Below are 14988 nucleotides of genomic sequence, written 5' to 3' on the forward strand. Positions count from 1 at the left end.
TTTTTCAGTGTGTCTTCAGTGTTTAGGATAATGCCTAGTAAACACCTATTTGTTGAATGAATGACATGAAAAATTGAAATAAATGAATGAATTGGGATTGTTGTTCATATATTGCACTGTCTGTTTCTAACATACCTAGAGCCTCAGCATGTTAGAGTTGGTAATCATCTATTTTTTTCTTTGAATCTATTATGGGTCAAGTTGTATCCCCAACCAGGATATGTTGAAGTCCTAACTCCTAGTACCTCAGAATGTGACCTTATTTGGATGTAGAGTCATTACAGATATAATTTGTTAAGTTGATGAGGTCATATTGGAGTATGATGGGCCTTTAACTCAGTGTTACTGGTGTCCTTAAAAAAAGAGGAGAAGAGAGATGGAAACAGATGGGTTTGAGGGGAACACTGTATGATGGTGGAGGCAGAGATTTAAGTGCTTCAGAAGCTTCCTAGAAAGAGGCAAGGAAAGATTCTTCCCTGCAGATTTTACGGGAAGAAGGCCTGTCAACACACCCTGATTTCAGACTAATAGCCTCCAAAACTGTGAAAGAACAAACTTTGGTTATTTAAAGCTGCGTGGTTTCTGGTATTTTATTATGGCAACCTAGGAAACGAATACACTGTCCAAAGCAGAATCCCTTTTGGAACGTCTTTCATACAGGACTCTTCATTCTCTGCTTCAGTGCTTTCAGTGCTAGAGAACCTGGTGAACTTTTTAAAGTGATCAGATTGTATTTATAGATTAAAGTATGTTAAACATTTTCCGTCTCCTATTAAAATGAAGTCATCTACGCTATAGCCTCCCTGTTGATAACTTTGCATGTTCCTCCAAGTGAAAACTTCCCAAATGTTTGCTCACAAATATAATTTATCTAGTAAGGCTTCTGTTTTTTAAGATACACATATCTAGTTTCTGTGTGATATTTATTTGGCAAAAATAAGCTAAAGAAACAATCATGTATACATATGAACACATATTTTGAAGCAATTTAGCTATTTATTTAATGGATGCTTGAAATTTACGTGAATTGTAAGTTTAGAAAAGTAATTTCAACAAAGATCAAGAAATATTTCAATGAAAGTTTATGAAAGGAGATTATTTTTAAAATATACATGCATTATCTAGTCTACCTACAAAAATGCTTTTTCTAAGATTTAATGTCATCTCTTTGACTTTTATAGGAAAAAGATATGAGATTCATTTAAAGAACATTTCTGCATCAGTAGTGAATGGGAATGATAATAGTGCCTAGCTCATAGGATGACTGTAAGGATGAAATGAGACAATGCATGGAAAGTGTTAGTTCAGGCTGAGCATGGTGCACTTTGGGAGGCAGGAGGATCACTTGAGGCTAGGAGTTCAAAACCAGCCTGGGTAACATAGTGAGACTCTGTCTCTAAAAAATAAAGTTAAATAAATTAGCCTGATGTAGTGGCATGCACCTGTAGTCCCAGCTACTAAAGAGGCTGAGACAGGAGACTTGTTTGAGCCTAGGAGTTTGAGGCTTCAGGGAGCTGGAGCCTGGGCAACACTTTACCCTGGGCAACAGCGTGAGACCCTGACTCTTAACAACAACAAAAAAAACAATAAAAATGAAAAGAAACTTGTACTGTTGATAAATGCTAATGAAAAAGAGGTCTCATTTTTTCTGAAACCAATAAAAAGGTACAGTTTCTTCAGCGAGAAATACAGTTTTCACCAAGGACCCAGAGATTGTAGTATTTTGTTTCTTATTTATCAAGCAATAACTGAGAATTTTAGAGCAGGCTAAAAACAAATGAAAATTTGAAGCGGGAAAAAAAATCACAGGAAAAGGAATTGTGATGGTAGAAATTCATAAAAAAGAAGTATTAGTATGGTACTTTGATCTAGTAAGTGGTCAGTACATGTTGTTATTGTGTTACTATGTACCATGTTAACAAAACCTTTTTACATATGGGGATCATTTGATATATTCTAATAAAACTAAATGAAAATTACTTTACCAATGATTAATATGCTCTTTTTGTGCTAATGAAAACTATAACCTAGTATACAGTTTCCCATTTTGTTTTGACTGTTGGGAAGCTCAGATCAAAATATAATACTCAGTTTCAGTCATTAAGTTATTAAGAATGTTTGACATAGTAGTATTTACCTTCTTAAAGTATTCTTTGTAAAATATTGGCCTTTTTTAGATTATTAAATGGCAAGTACTGCAGTGTTAAAGATTTGTTTTTATAGATTTAAAATAGATAATGACACCTAGACTGTTGTATGGTAAAGCATTCTTATGTTTCTTTGGAGACAAGTAGTGGCAATATTCCATTAGAAGTCTAAGACACTGCTGGGCGTGGTGGCTCATGGCTGTGATCCCAGATCTTTGGGAGGCCGAGGTGTGTGGATCACCTGAGATCAGGAGTTCGAGACCAGGCTGGCCAACATGGTGAAACTCTGTCTCCATTAAAAATACAAATATTAGCTGGGTGTGGTGGTGCATGCCTGTCCTCCCAGCTACTCGGGAGGGTGAGGCATGAGAATTATTTGAACCTGGAGGCAGAGTTTGCAGTGAGCCAAGATCGTGCCACTACACCCCAGCCTAGGCGACAGAGCGAGACTCTTTCTTTCTCAAAAAAAAAAAAAAAAAGGTAGTCTAAGACAGAATATTTTTTCCTAAAATGGGATGGGAGAAATCCTCTAATTCAGTCAGTGTCTTTGGTTTATGTGTGCTTTGGAGATATAGGGGATAAGAGAGGGAGAGATGGGGAGAGACAGAGGAAGAGAGGATTTATTATGTGGGTATTTGTTTTTAATAAGATTCCTAGGAGTTAAGAAAAAGTTAGAGATCCTTTGTCAGAGACCTCAGATCAGAAGACCCCTAAACTGTTGTATGCTGTTAGATTGCTCAGGCCAGTCGTGAGGTGCACACCATTACAGAATTTAAAGCACTGTTGTTTCCAAGAGGCATCTGTGATGTAATTGAACATATAATATTAGGAGCTGCATGGATATTGTGCAGCTGCATCACTCTACAGGGTAGTGAGCACAGGTTATCTTTGTTCTTTGTAATGCACCTTGTCTGGTTTTTTGGCTGCTCTTCTCTTTATTGCTGGTTTTAAGCAATTTGATTGACATACTTTGCAGTTTTCTTTGTATCTGTAGTGCTTGGGGTTTATTGAATTCCATAGGTCTATGAGTTTACAGTTTTTATCAAACTGAAAATTTTGGAGATTACTTCTAAAAATATTTTCTGTCTCCTCTTTCACCTCGTTTGGAGACTCTTAATTACATTCTAATATTAGACCACTTAAAGTTCTCCCATAGCTTGCTGATCTTGTTTATTAATTTATTTTTAGTATTTTTTGTCTCTGTGCTTCATTTTGGTTAGTTTCTCTTGCCATGTTTTCAGATTCATTGATTTTCATTGATTTTTTTCTTCTGCAATATCTAACCCGCCTTTAATTCCATGCAGTGTAATTTTCATCTCTGGAAGTTCAATTTTGGTCTTTTTTTTTTTTTTTTTTTTTTTGAGACAGCGTCTCTCTGTGTCGCCCAGGCTGGATGCAGTGGTGTGATCTCTGCTTACTGCAAGCTCCGCCTCCCGGGTTCATGCCATTCTCCTGCCTCAGCCCCCCGAGTAGCTAGGACTACACGTGCCCGCCACCACGACTGGTTAATTTTTTTATTTTTTATTTTTATTAGAGACAGGGTTTCACCATGTTAGCCAGGATGGTCTCAATCTCCTGAGCTCGTGATCTGCCGCTGTGGCTTCCCAAAGTGCTGGAATTACAGGCGTGAGCCACCTTGTCCGGCCTTGGTCTTTTTATATCTTCCTTATCTCTATCTAACATGTTCAGTCTTTTCTCTAGTTCTTTGAACATACGGAATTCAGTTACAGTAACTGTGCAATAAAATTTCAGTGACATCTGTATCATTTCTGGGCCTGTTTTAAGTTTATCCCCCCTGCTGCTAACACACACACACACACACACACACACACACACACTCTCTCTCTCTCTCTCTCTCTCTCTCTCTCTCTTTGTCTCTCTCTCTCTCTGTCTGTTATGCTTCTCTGCATGCCTGGTAAATTTTTATTGGATGTTAGATATTGTGAACTTTCTTTTTAAAATGCTGGAGTTGTTTTGTTGTTTTGTTGTTGTTTTTGTTTTGTTTTTGAGATGGAGTTTCACTCTTGTTCCCCAGGCTGGAGTGCAATGGCGTGATTTCAGCTCCCTGCAGTCTCCACCTCCCAATATTTTTATATTCTGATACATGTTCTTGAACTTTATTTTAGGACACAGTTGAATTATTTGGAAACAGTTTTATCTTTCTAGGTCTTGCTTTTAAGTTTTAAGTGGGAGCCAGAGTAGTATTTAGTGTAGTGCTAATTATTTCCCACCACTGACGCAAGATTCTTCTGACTACTATAACAATTTCCTTATGAAATGAAGGATTTTAATCTGATTTGGGGGAACAGAAACTATTCTTAGGTCTTTGTGAGCTCTGTGTATTCATCCTTCTACTCCTTTCAGGTGTTTCTTTGCCTAGCCTTAGGTAGTTTCCTTGCACACATGTGCTAATCAGTACTCTACTGAATGAGTCAAGACTTTTTGTAGGTCTTCATAGTTATCCTTCTGTGCCCTCTTTTCTCTGCTACCCTGTCTTAGGAATCTAACCACCGCAGTGTCCCTAGATGCTCAGTTTCATCTCCTCAACTCAGGGAGTCCATCATAACTGCATGGGTATCCTTTCCTGTGCCAGGTCCTGAAAACTCTCAAAGCTCATCTTCTATGTTTTGTGCCTCTCAGGGATCTGCCTTTTGCTTTCTTATGTCTAGTGTCTTGCAAACTGTTTAATTTTTGTCTGTTCTTTTGTTTGTTTCAGGCAAGAGAGTGAATCTGGGCTCTAACTTGGCTGAAAGGCTTTTTACTTTCAGTTAACTTTCAGTTTTGGAAATCTCAAACATGTAATGCATTCCCATGTACTCATCATCTAGCATTAATAATAATTCTCTCTGAGCCAGGCTTGTTTTATCTACTACTTTGTTCCACCCACTCCCACTTTTTTCCTCAATGTCTCTGGATTATTTTGAATCAAATCATATTGTTTCAACAAATAATTGAGTATATATCTCTATAACAAACCAGTGCAGTCTCTCTTAAAAGCATAACCACAATACCTTTACCATATTTAAAATACTTATTCATTAATACCTTTTAATATCCCATCTTTGTTCAGGTTTTCTTAGTTTTCCCATGGTTTTGCTTGCTTAGTTTTGAAGTTAGATCATTTGAAACAGGAGCCATGTAAGCTTTACCTATTAATCTCTTCCTTTTAATTGCTACCTCGTCTTAGTTTGGACTCTTGATGTTGTCACCCAGACTTGATACTTGATACCGTAAACCAGATTATGACATGAGTTTTCTATCTGGTTTCTTTGGCTCCATTTACTGCCTCTTCTTCCCACAGCTACAGCTACTCTCCCACTAAAGCTTTTGATTCATCTTGCTTCTTTGTAAAATATGGATATGGTAGTGTCACTCTTAAGCTTAAAAACCTTCAATAAATAAGGTACAGAAAAATATATGTACAATATCCTTTTTGTATAGAAATCAAAAGTGATATGTATGCTTGTGTATCTGGAGATTGTTTTAGGAAGGGTACATAAGAAGTTATTAACAATGATTGCTTCAATAGAAGAAAATTGGATTACTGAAGTGAGAAGACCTTTTAAGCTTTTGTTTGAATTATTTATGTAATTATATATATTCATTTTAAATAAATTTTTAAAGTAAATACTATTGAATACCAAATAAATAATAAGAGTCTAAACCTGGTATTCAGGAACCTTTCACTCTTTGGCTGCAACCTCTTTTCCTTTTGTTTCCAGCCAGGGTACAGCCCTCCAAGGTGGCATTTGGAAATGTTACAGTGTTTAGAGATTTCTACCAGTGTGAATATAGGGACCCACAATTTTAAATTTTCTGTAGGACTTAATGTGGTCCCATTCAAAATGGCTTTAACTCACCTTTGAGAATTGCTTTTCTCCCATACAGTCTCTGACACCCAGGCAAATTAAAATGTTACCTGGCTTGAGTTTGGGTTCTGTAAGCTTTCTATATAAGGGTTCTGTATAAGCTTTAGTTTTTCCATTCCTTTGATGCATCATGCCTTCTATCCTAAATGTGTTTTCTCTTTTTTACCTGTCTGGTAAGGCTGTATTGCCTACTTTTATAGTTATTTGTGTGTATGAGTTATTTTTAACACTAGAGTTTGAAGTTTTTATGGGGAGATATGTGCTTCACCTGAGTTTTTGTGATCTTTATAAAGTTATTTAGATACCTTGTATGCCTCAGTGTAGCTATACTGTGGGATTGTTCTAGGAATTAAATCAATGAATGCATATAAGGTGCTTAGAACAGGATAGTATGTAGGTTACAGTGCATTGTACAATGCTTTATATATAGTATGCTCTCCATTCAGTAGAATGTAATATTTTGAACATAGTATTTGGACTGTTCATAAAAAAATAAACTGAACATTATCATTTTTGTAGAAATTAATATAAATACAAACTGTAGACTTTTTTTTTTTTTTTTTTTTTTTTTTTTTTTTTACAGCTGGCATTTGTTCCTCATTCATTCGTGAAATAGTGTAGTTGAGTGGTTCCTATGTGCCAGACATTCGTGGGAGGTATTGGGAATACAATGGTGAATAAAGACTGTGTCTTCCCATATGAGGCTTACATAAATATTTAATTGCTTATTAAAATATGAGTTCTATAAAAGAGTGTGACAAGGAGAAGCCTAAATTAGGTACAGTGTGAGAGTACAAATGAGCCTTTTCTAATTGAAAATAAGTCTGAAAGGTTCTCTTTGGTATAACAAATTGTTACACCTTTATTTTGCCTGCTTTGGAAAATAACTAGACTATTAGCCATTGTATGCAACATGATAGTCTTAGCTACCAACATAGTTATTCCTTACAATAGCAATAATAATCAGTAACTGTCTTTACTTCATGTTAATGGAATTTTTGACATCTCCAAGAGCCTGAAATTGAGATTCTTAAAGTATTATTTCAAATGATGATTCTATTTGTATAGTGATGACTATAAAAATAACTATATTGTGAAAACTTTCATGAATTCCATTTTCATAATTAGGAGAGAGTCTTTGAAATATGGAGAATTCTTGATTTTAATGTGATTTTATATTGTTTGCATTTCTCTACATATTAGATATTAACTCCACAAAAATTGGAATTGCTAAGAGCCCAAATACAACAAGAATTAGAAACTCCAATGAGAGAACGTTTTCGGAATCTAGATGAAGTAAGTAACTTACGTTGTTTACTGTGCATTTATCCTCATGGGATAAAAGTCTCGATGAAAAGCATCATTCCCCTACTCCAAAACCCTGCAATAGTTCCCCCTTTTACTCAGTCATTACAGTGGCCTCTAAGGCTTCACAGGATTGGACTCCCATTACCTCTCTTATCTCCTTTCCTTTTTCCACATTGGCCTACTGATGTTTCTTTGACACTCCAGAATTGGTGCATTTCTTTAATTTTATTTTTAGTTTTAATTAAAAAAAACTATCTTATTTTGAGATAGAGTCTGGCTCTGTTGCCCAGCTGGAGTGCAGTGGTGTGATCTCAACTCACTTCAACCTCCACCTCTCAGGTTCAAGCGATTCTCTTGCTTCAGCCTCCCAAATAGCTGGGATTACAGCCACTTGCCACCGTGCCTGGCTAATTTTTGAATTTTTAGTAGAAACGGGGTTTCACCATATTGGCCAGGCTAGTTTCGAACTCCTGATCTCAAGTGATCCACCAGCCTTGGCCTCCCAAAGTGTTGGGATTACAGGCGTGAGCCACCATGCCCAGCCAAATTGGCACATCTCTTCTGCCTTGAATACTCTCCCTCCAGATATGTCGTGGCTAACTTCATCTCTTGTAAGTCTTTGCTAAAATGTCACTTTCTCAGTGGGGCCTACTTTGACTGCTCCCGTCTACCTATTTAATATTGCAACCTGCCTTTCCCATTCCTGCTTAGACCTTTAGACCTCCTTACCTTGCTCTGTTTTTCATTTTCTTTCTGGTATGCATACCTTCTAGTGTGCTATATAATTTACTTATTTATTGTGTTTATTTTCTGTTTTACCACCTCTAGAATGGAAGTTGCATGAGAGGAGGAACCTTTACCTGTTTTGTTCATTGTTATATTCCAAGTTCCTAGAACAGATTTTGGTATACAGTAGGTGCTCAATTAATATTTGTTGAAAGAAAGAATGAGTTTCATGCCACTTCATAAAAGTAAAAATCTGTTACAGTTTTACTTCAGGTTGAGACTAGTCTCCTTTGGTGAAGTGTTGGTGTAGTATGATTAAATGCTTAATAAAGGGGACAGGATAAGACTGCAGATAATAAGTATATTAGATACTTGCTAGACATTTTATATATGTTACCTTATTTAACAAATATAGCTGGCCTTATACATACAAATGATTATTGTCTCCTTCAAAATGGGCCCCTTTGGAGAGCTGTAGTCTAGTGATGTGGTCATTACCCAAAACAGTGTAGAATCGTCTTTTATAATGGCTTACTGGCTTGATAATATGATCTTTCTAATACACACCTAGTGGCAAGCCATTATGGTTGGGGAGTAGATTTAATTTTTGTAAATAAACAAAATTTGACCCAAGATAAGTGATTAAGTTCAATACAAGCTTTTTTTTTTTTTTTTTAAATCAAAGCAAAGTGTATCTGTAGTAAAATCATGAAACCCATTTTCTTGGTTTATAAACTGGCTTAGAATTCTTTGAACTAAAGATTTTTGGTGAGCTGGGTGTTTTAGGAGACATGCTTTCTTTGTTCAGTCGAGTTTTTTGTTAGCGTCTCCTGTATCTTTCTGCTCTGTTGCCTGAGTTTCTCGTTGGGTATTCAGAATGCCAGCAGCTTTCATAGAGTAGTGTTAGGAAGCAGGATGAGGGCACTCCAAGGAATTGCATGTGTTCCTGGTCAGTCAGTAGAGATGATGCTGCATGTATTCTTCAGGTTGGTGTGTTGAACTATCATTGTAATATTTAATTAGATGTTAAGTTGCTGTACTAAATATTACAATAACCTTTTATCTCTCTTGAATTTGTTTTACTTATACTAAATTATACGTTTAAAAAATCTATCTTTTGAAAGGTGTGCTGCATTCTTACATGTTGTTTAAGTCCAGAGATTAACACTTTCCTCATACTATACACTTTTATTATAATGAGAACCAGTGAAGAAATAAGATTAATTGAATGGTAATTTACTTTTTGGGTATCTTTTCAGGAATGTACTAATTCTATATGTAGGATACTTGTTATGAGGACTTTTCCAAATTCATTTGTATTTCTGTTAAATTTATTTTTTACTTTTAGAGTGGCTGTCATTATAATGTAATTTAAAATTATATTTGTTTTTTTTTTGTTTTTTTTTGTTTTTTTTTGTTTTTTTTTGAGACGGAGTCTCGCTCTGCCGCCCAGGCTGGAGTGCAGTGGCCAGATCTCAGCTCACTGCAAACTCCGCCTCCCGGGTTCACGCCATTCTCCTGCCTCAGCCTCCCGAGTAGCTGGGACTACAGGCGCCCGCCACTGCGCCCGGCTAGTTTTTTGTATTTTTTAGTAGAGACGGGGTTTCACCGTGTTAGCCAGGATGGTCTCGATCTCCTGACCTCGTGATCCGCCCGTCTCGGCCTCCCAAAGTGCTGGGATTACAGGCTTGAGCCACCGCGCCCGGCCTAAAATTATATTTGTAAAAGTGATTATTGGAGTGAGTACAAATTTTGTTTATAAATCTATGATAAATTGCATTCTCCCTTTAATTTAGGAGGTGGAAAAGTATAGAGCTGCATATAATAAGCTTCGCTATGAACATACATTTCTCAAGTCAGAATTTGAACACCAGAAGGAAGAGTATGCACGTATTTTAGACGAAGGAAAAATAAAATATGAATCAGAGGTAAGTGATTGATTATACGAGTTTCTTCATTATTGTTCTAGTCAACACAATTTTATAATTATATATTTTTAAAAATTTCAAATTAGAGTTGATTGCATAACTTCATTAATTAATGGTGGAGTATTCATCATGATTTTCATCAGCTCCATATCAACAGTTTTCTTGTGAAAGTTCTGTTTTGACTGTAGATTTTTAAAATTCTATTTATCTTTTATTTTGTCTCAGCCAATGGAGATAGACAACTTTGGGGAATTTCATTATACAAAGTCTTTTGTCTCATATAGCCACAGAGATGGACTTCTCTCTGCAAATATAGTTAGTGTGATTCCTTAGTTAGCATTGTTCTTTCTGCTTCTTGGAACCAAACCACATATAGGAAAGCTCTAACTGTCAACCTGTGCACTTTGATATAAACAAGGAGTTTATACATTAAAGTGTACCCATCAACTTCAAGAAGCAGACTTTGTTTTTTCTGCCATTTGCAACTGGAGCGTTCTCTCTATGCTGCCTACACCATATATTCCTACTTCATCTCCATTGCTTTTGGCAGCCTTTCTACTCGTTTTGTGGTTTGTCTCCTAGTTTTGCCCAAAATGGGGTTACTGTTTTTCATTCCTTGTGTTGCTTTTGGAATATTTTTCAAATGGAAGAGAGAAATACTAGTTTTATCCTGCCATATTCATAAAAAATAGGTTGGTATCTATAGTTTTGTGAAATATTCTCTTTACAAACGTATCTACATTTTAAATTTATTGCATTGTCTTTATTTGGAATTAAGAGTTAAAATATACTTACCTTCCTTTACCAATTACTAAATATTTACAGTGTTCTGGGCATTTAATAAAAACTAAAACTGTTCTACTTGGATCAGACTGTTTTATTCTTATTAGTGAGCAAACTGCTATGAGTGTTTCATCTGTAAGAAACTATATGAACCTTGGATCATTTGTGTCCATTGACAGTGTAGTACCAGAACACTATAAGTATTTATAATAGTTTTTTTGCATTAAAAAAAACTCTTTATAACTTTAAGGCTTTAAGTGCTTTATTCATATATTATCTCACTTCTATTACAATAGTCAGTGAGATGAGGCAGGACTGTCTTATTTGATTGATTAATCAAGAGAAAGTCTTGCTCTGTGGCCCAGGCTGGAATGCAGTGGCACAATAATAGCTCACTATAACTTAAGCTCAAGTGATCCTCCTGCCTCAGGTCCCCAAGTAGCTAGGACCACAGGCATGTATTACCTCATCTGGCTAATAAAACAAACAAACAAAAAATATAAAAACTCTTGTAGAGATAGGGCCTTGCTATGTTGCCCAGGCTGATCTCGGGCTACTGGCCTCAAGCAGTCCTCCTGCCTCAGCCTCTCAAAGTGCTGGAATTAGAGGCATAGGCTATTGTGCCCAGCCCTTATTTTCTTCATTTTAAATGAAACTGAGGCACAGGATAAGTGAATTTATTGGGGGAACTCACCCCCAATATTTCAATGTAGGTTCTTTCTATTTTCCATAAGTGTCGGCCGGCTGAGAAATAAAGAGAAAGAGTACAAAGAGAGGAATTTTACAGCTGGGCCTCTGGGGGTGACATCACATATCGGTAGCACTGTAATGCCCACCTGAGCCTCAAAGCCAGCAAATTTTGTTAAGGATTTCAAAAGGGGAGGGTGTGTAAGAACAGGGAGTAGGTCACAAAGATCACATGCTTCAAAGGGCAAAAAGGAGAACAAAGATCACAAGGCAATGGGCAAAAGCAGAATTACTGATAAGGGTCTATGTTCAGTGGTGCATGCATTGTCTTGATAAACATCTTAAACAGCAGAAAACAGGATTCGAGAGCAGAGAACTGGTCTGACCCCAAATTTCCCAGGGTGGGGTTTTCCAATCCCAGTAAGCATGAGGGTACTGCAGGAGACCAGGGCGTATTTCAGTCCTTATCTCAACCGCATAAGGCAGACACTCCCAGATTGGCCGTTTATAGACCTCCCGCTAGGAATGCATTCCTTCCCCAGGGTATTAATTATTAATATTCCTTGCTAGGAAAAGAATTTAGCGATATCTTCCCTACTTGCACGTCTGTTTATAGGCTCTCTGCAAAAAGAAAAATACGGCTCTATTTTGCCTGACCCTGCAGGCAGTCAGGCCTTATGGTTGTCTTCCCTTGTTCCCTGAAAATCACTGTTATTCTGTTCTTTTTCAAGGTGCACTGATTTCATATTTTTCAAACACACGTTTTACAATCAATTTGTACAGTTAACACAATTATAGTGGTCCTGAGGTGACATACATCCTCAGCTTATGAAGATAACAGGATTAAGAAATTAAAGTAAGACAGACATAAGAAATCATAAAAGTATTAATTTGGGAACCGATAAATGTCCATATTAAAATGAAATCTTAATAATTTATGTTCCTCTGCCACGGCTCCAGCTGGTTCCTCCATTCGGGGTCCCTGACTTCCTGCAACATGAATTGTTCAAAGTCTCAGAGAAAGTCAGCAGCCAGGTTATAGTAGAACTCAGATGTACCCACAGCCCACATGTTTTATTTGTTATTGTTTTCATTTAATGTGATTATATTATATTGGCATATGCCATAACATTTACAAAATGCCCATTCTCTCCAGCTTCAGCTGAAGAGGGAGTGGGGAGGCCAGACATAGACTAAGTCCATGTTCAGTGTTGCACTCCTACACTTTGCACAAAGAAGAATTTGTAGTCTCCCACACAGACCCTCAAACCCACAAACCAGTCCACCACTCACATTCCATATGCCCTAAACCTGGGTCTCGACAATGTGTAGTCAACACAAATCCTAGACCTTACCCATTGGAAGGTAACTGGCAGTTTGAAGTTGCCACTCTGATTATGGGCCATCCAGCAACTGCAAATTTTGTTAAGTAGCCAGTTGATCTACACTGCATGTGGTATAAAGAGTTTTGAATCCAAGGAATTACATGTAAAAATTATCTTGTGGAAAGTAGGAATGATAAAGATTGCTAGCCTAAAACGAAGATTTAGTATATTGAAGAGAAAACACTAAGGTTTCATATAGTGGTGCTTTATTTTATACTTTCCTTTTAAAATCTAATGATGGTATTTATCTGATAAGGATTATTTGTATTTTCTAGTTTCTTAGTTTTGTTGATTTTCAGATAGTGAAACCTGCATTTGAAATCTGATGACTAATCTATTTTTCACTTATGAAGGACTAAGTGATATTCATTACAATTTTTAAGGGGTTGGTATAATCATTAATTTATCATTATTATTATTATTATTGTTATTTTTGAGATGGAGTCTTGCTGTGTCACCCAGGCTGGGGTGCAGTGATGTAGTCTCAGCTTACTGCAGCCTCTGCCTCCCAGATTCAAGTGATTCTCCTGCCTCAGTTTCCCAAGTAAGTGGGATTACAGGCGGGGGCCACCAGGCCTGGCTAATTTTTGTATTTTTAGTAGAGATAGGGTTTCACCATGTTGGCCAGGCTGGTCTCGAACTCCTGACCTCAAGTGATCCTCCCACCTCAACCTCTCAAAGTTCAGGGATTACAGGCATGAGCCACCACACCTGGCCATCATTAATTTTCATATGTGATGTTTTATGATAGTCTTAAGAATCTGAAGATAAACTGCTAGCTAAGAAGGTGGAAAAGTAAGACTGACGTTTCTTTCATTTTACTTCCCAATTGATTATGTAGGAGCAGTATTACTGAGTGGATAACTGTGGATTTACTTTTGTTCAATTACCTTCATACTTGATTTTCTATATACAAAAACAGTAAAAACCTGGTGAGATGATTGTGGATCATGAAACAGCAAATACAGTTTCAAATATACTTTATAGAAACAACAAATTTAGTTTGAAAACTTCAAAGTAGAGCTGACTCTTGTCATCTTCTATTTTTACAATTTAGTGTAAAAGGAATTCATGGAATAAAAATATTTGGATTTTCTTGTGTTAATTAGGACTTATACAATACTTGCACGTTTTTACTTATACAGATGAAAGTAATGGTGTTCTTTAGTGTGTTGGTTCTCAGGGGAATACTTTAGGAAGATTTAGGAATACACATGTCCCTGATGATATTATAAACTAAAAAGAATATATGAAATAATATATGAAAGAACATATCTCATCTTACAAATAAATACAGTGTTGGCCAGGTGTGGTGTCTCACATTTGTAATCCCAGCATTTTGGGAGCCTGAGGTGGTAGGATCACTTGAGGCCAGGAGTTCAAGACCAGCCTAGGCAACATAGCAAGACCCTGTGTCTACAAAAGAAATATATATATATTTTAATGAGCTGGGCGTGGTAGTGTGCAGCTGTAGACCTAGCCACTCAGGAGACTGAGGTGAGAGGAATGTTTGATTTCAGGAGTTCCAGGCTGCAGTGAGCTATGATTGTGCCGCGTACTGCAACCTGGGTGGCAGAGACCACCATCTCAAAAAAAAAAAAAAAAAAAAAAAAAGAAAAAATAATGTCGACCGGGTGCTGTGGCTCACATCTGTGATTCAGGCACTTTGAGAGGCTGAGGCGGGCGCATCACGGGGTCAGGAGATCGAGACCATCCCGGCTAACATGGTGAAACCCTGGCTATACTAAAAATCCAAAAATTAGCCTGGCATCGTGGCACACGCCTATAGTCCCAGCTACTCAGGAGGCTGAGGCAGGAGAATCGCTTGAACCCATGAGGAGGAGGTTGCAGTGAGCCAAGATTGTGCCATTGCACTCCAGCCTGGGTGACAGAATGAGACTCTGTCTTTAAAAAAAAAAAAAAAAAAAAAAAGTCATGCTTTTTCATGTGACTGTAAGAATGTATTAAGTCTGGGACTTCATACAGGTGAAATGCTGAAGTTGCATATATAGTCATTATTCAAAAGTGGGACTATTTTGTTTTTATTATATTAGGACTCTTATATTTTCTGGAAATAATGACAATACAGAGTTGTAGGCACAGGTGATTATAATGGTAGACTGAGTGAAATAATCAATGGTAATTCAGTGGAGAC

At 36.9% G+C, this 14988-nt stretch overlaps 1 protein-coding gene across 11 annotated transcripts in view; it reads left to right on the forward strand.

Annotated features, from left to right (window-relative positions):
* Positions 1-14988, forward strand: part of LOC105483699 (centrosomal protein 83) — a 186228-nt gene that overhangs the window by 47617 nt on the left and 123623 nt on the right. For 10 of the 11 annotated variants that reach the window (XR_011608961.1, XR_011608962.1, XR_011608963.1 and 7 more), the window contains 2 exons: positions 7220-7312; positions 9847-9978. Coding sequence is in view for 7 of the 11 variants with exons in the window: in XM_011744689.3 (XP_011742991.2) it covers positions 7220-7312; positions 9847-9978 (225 nt within the window). In the remaining 4 variants the exon portion in view is untranslated. Of the gene's footprint in view, positions 1-2327; positions 2376-7219; positions 7313-9846; positions 9979-14988 lie in introns of those variants that run through there. The other variant, XM_071071305.1, reaches the window with a different exon arrangement.

This window comes from Macaca nemestrina, chromosome 10 (assembly GCF_043159975.1).
Source record: "Macaca nemestrina isolate mMacNem1 chromosome 10, mMacNem.hap1, whole genome shotgun sequence".
In the NCBI taxonomy this organism is placed as follows: domain Eukaryota; kingdom Metazoa; phylum Chordata; class Mammalia; order Primates; family Cercopithecidae; genus Macaca; species Macaca nemestrina.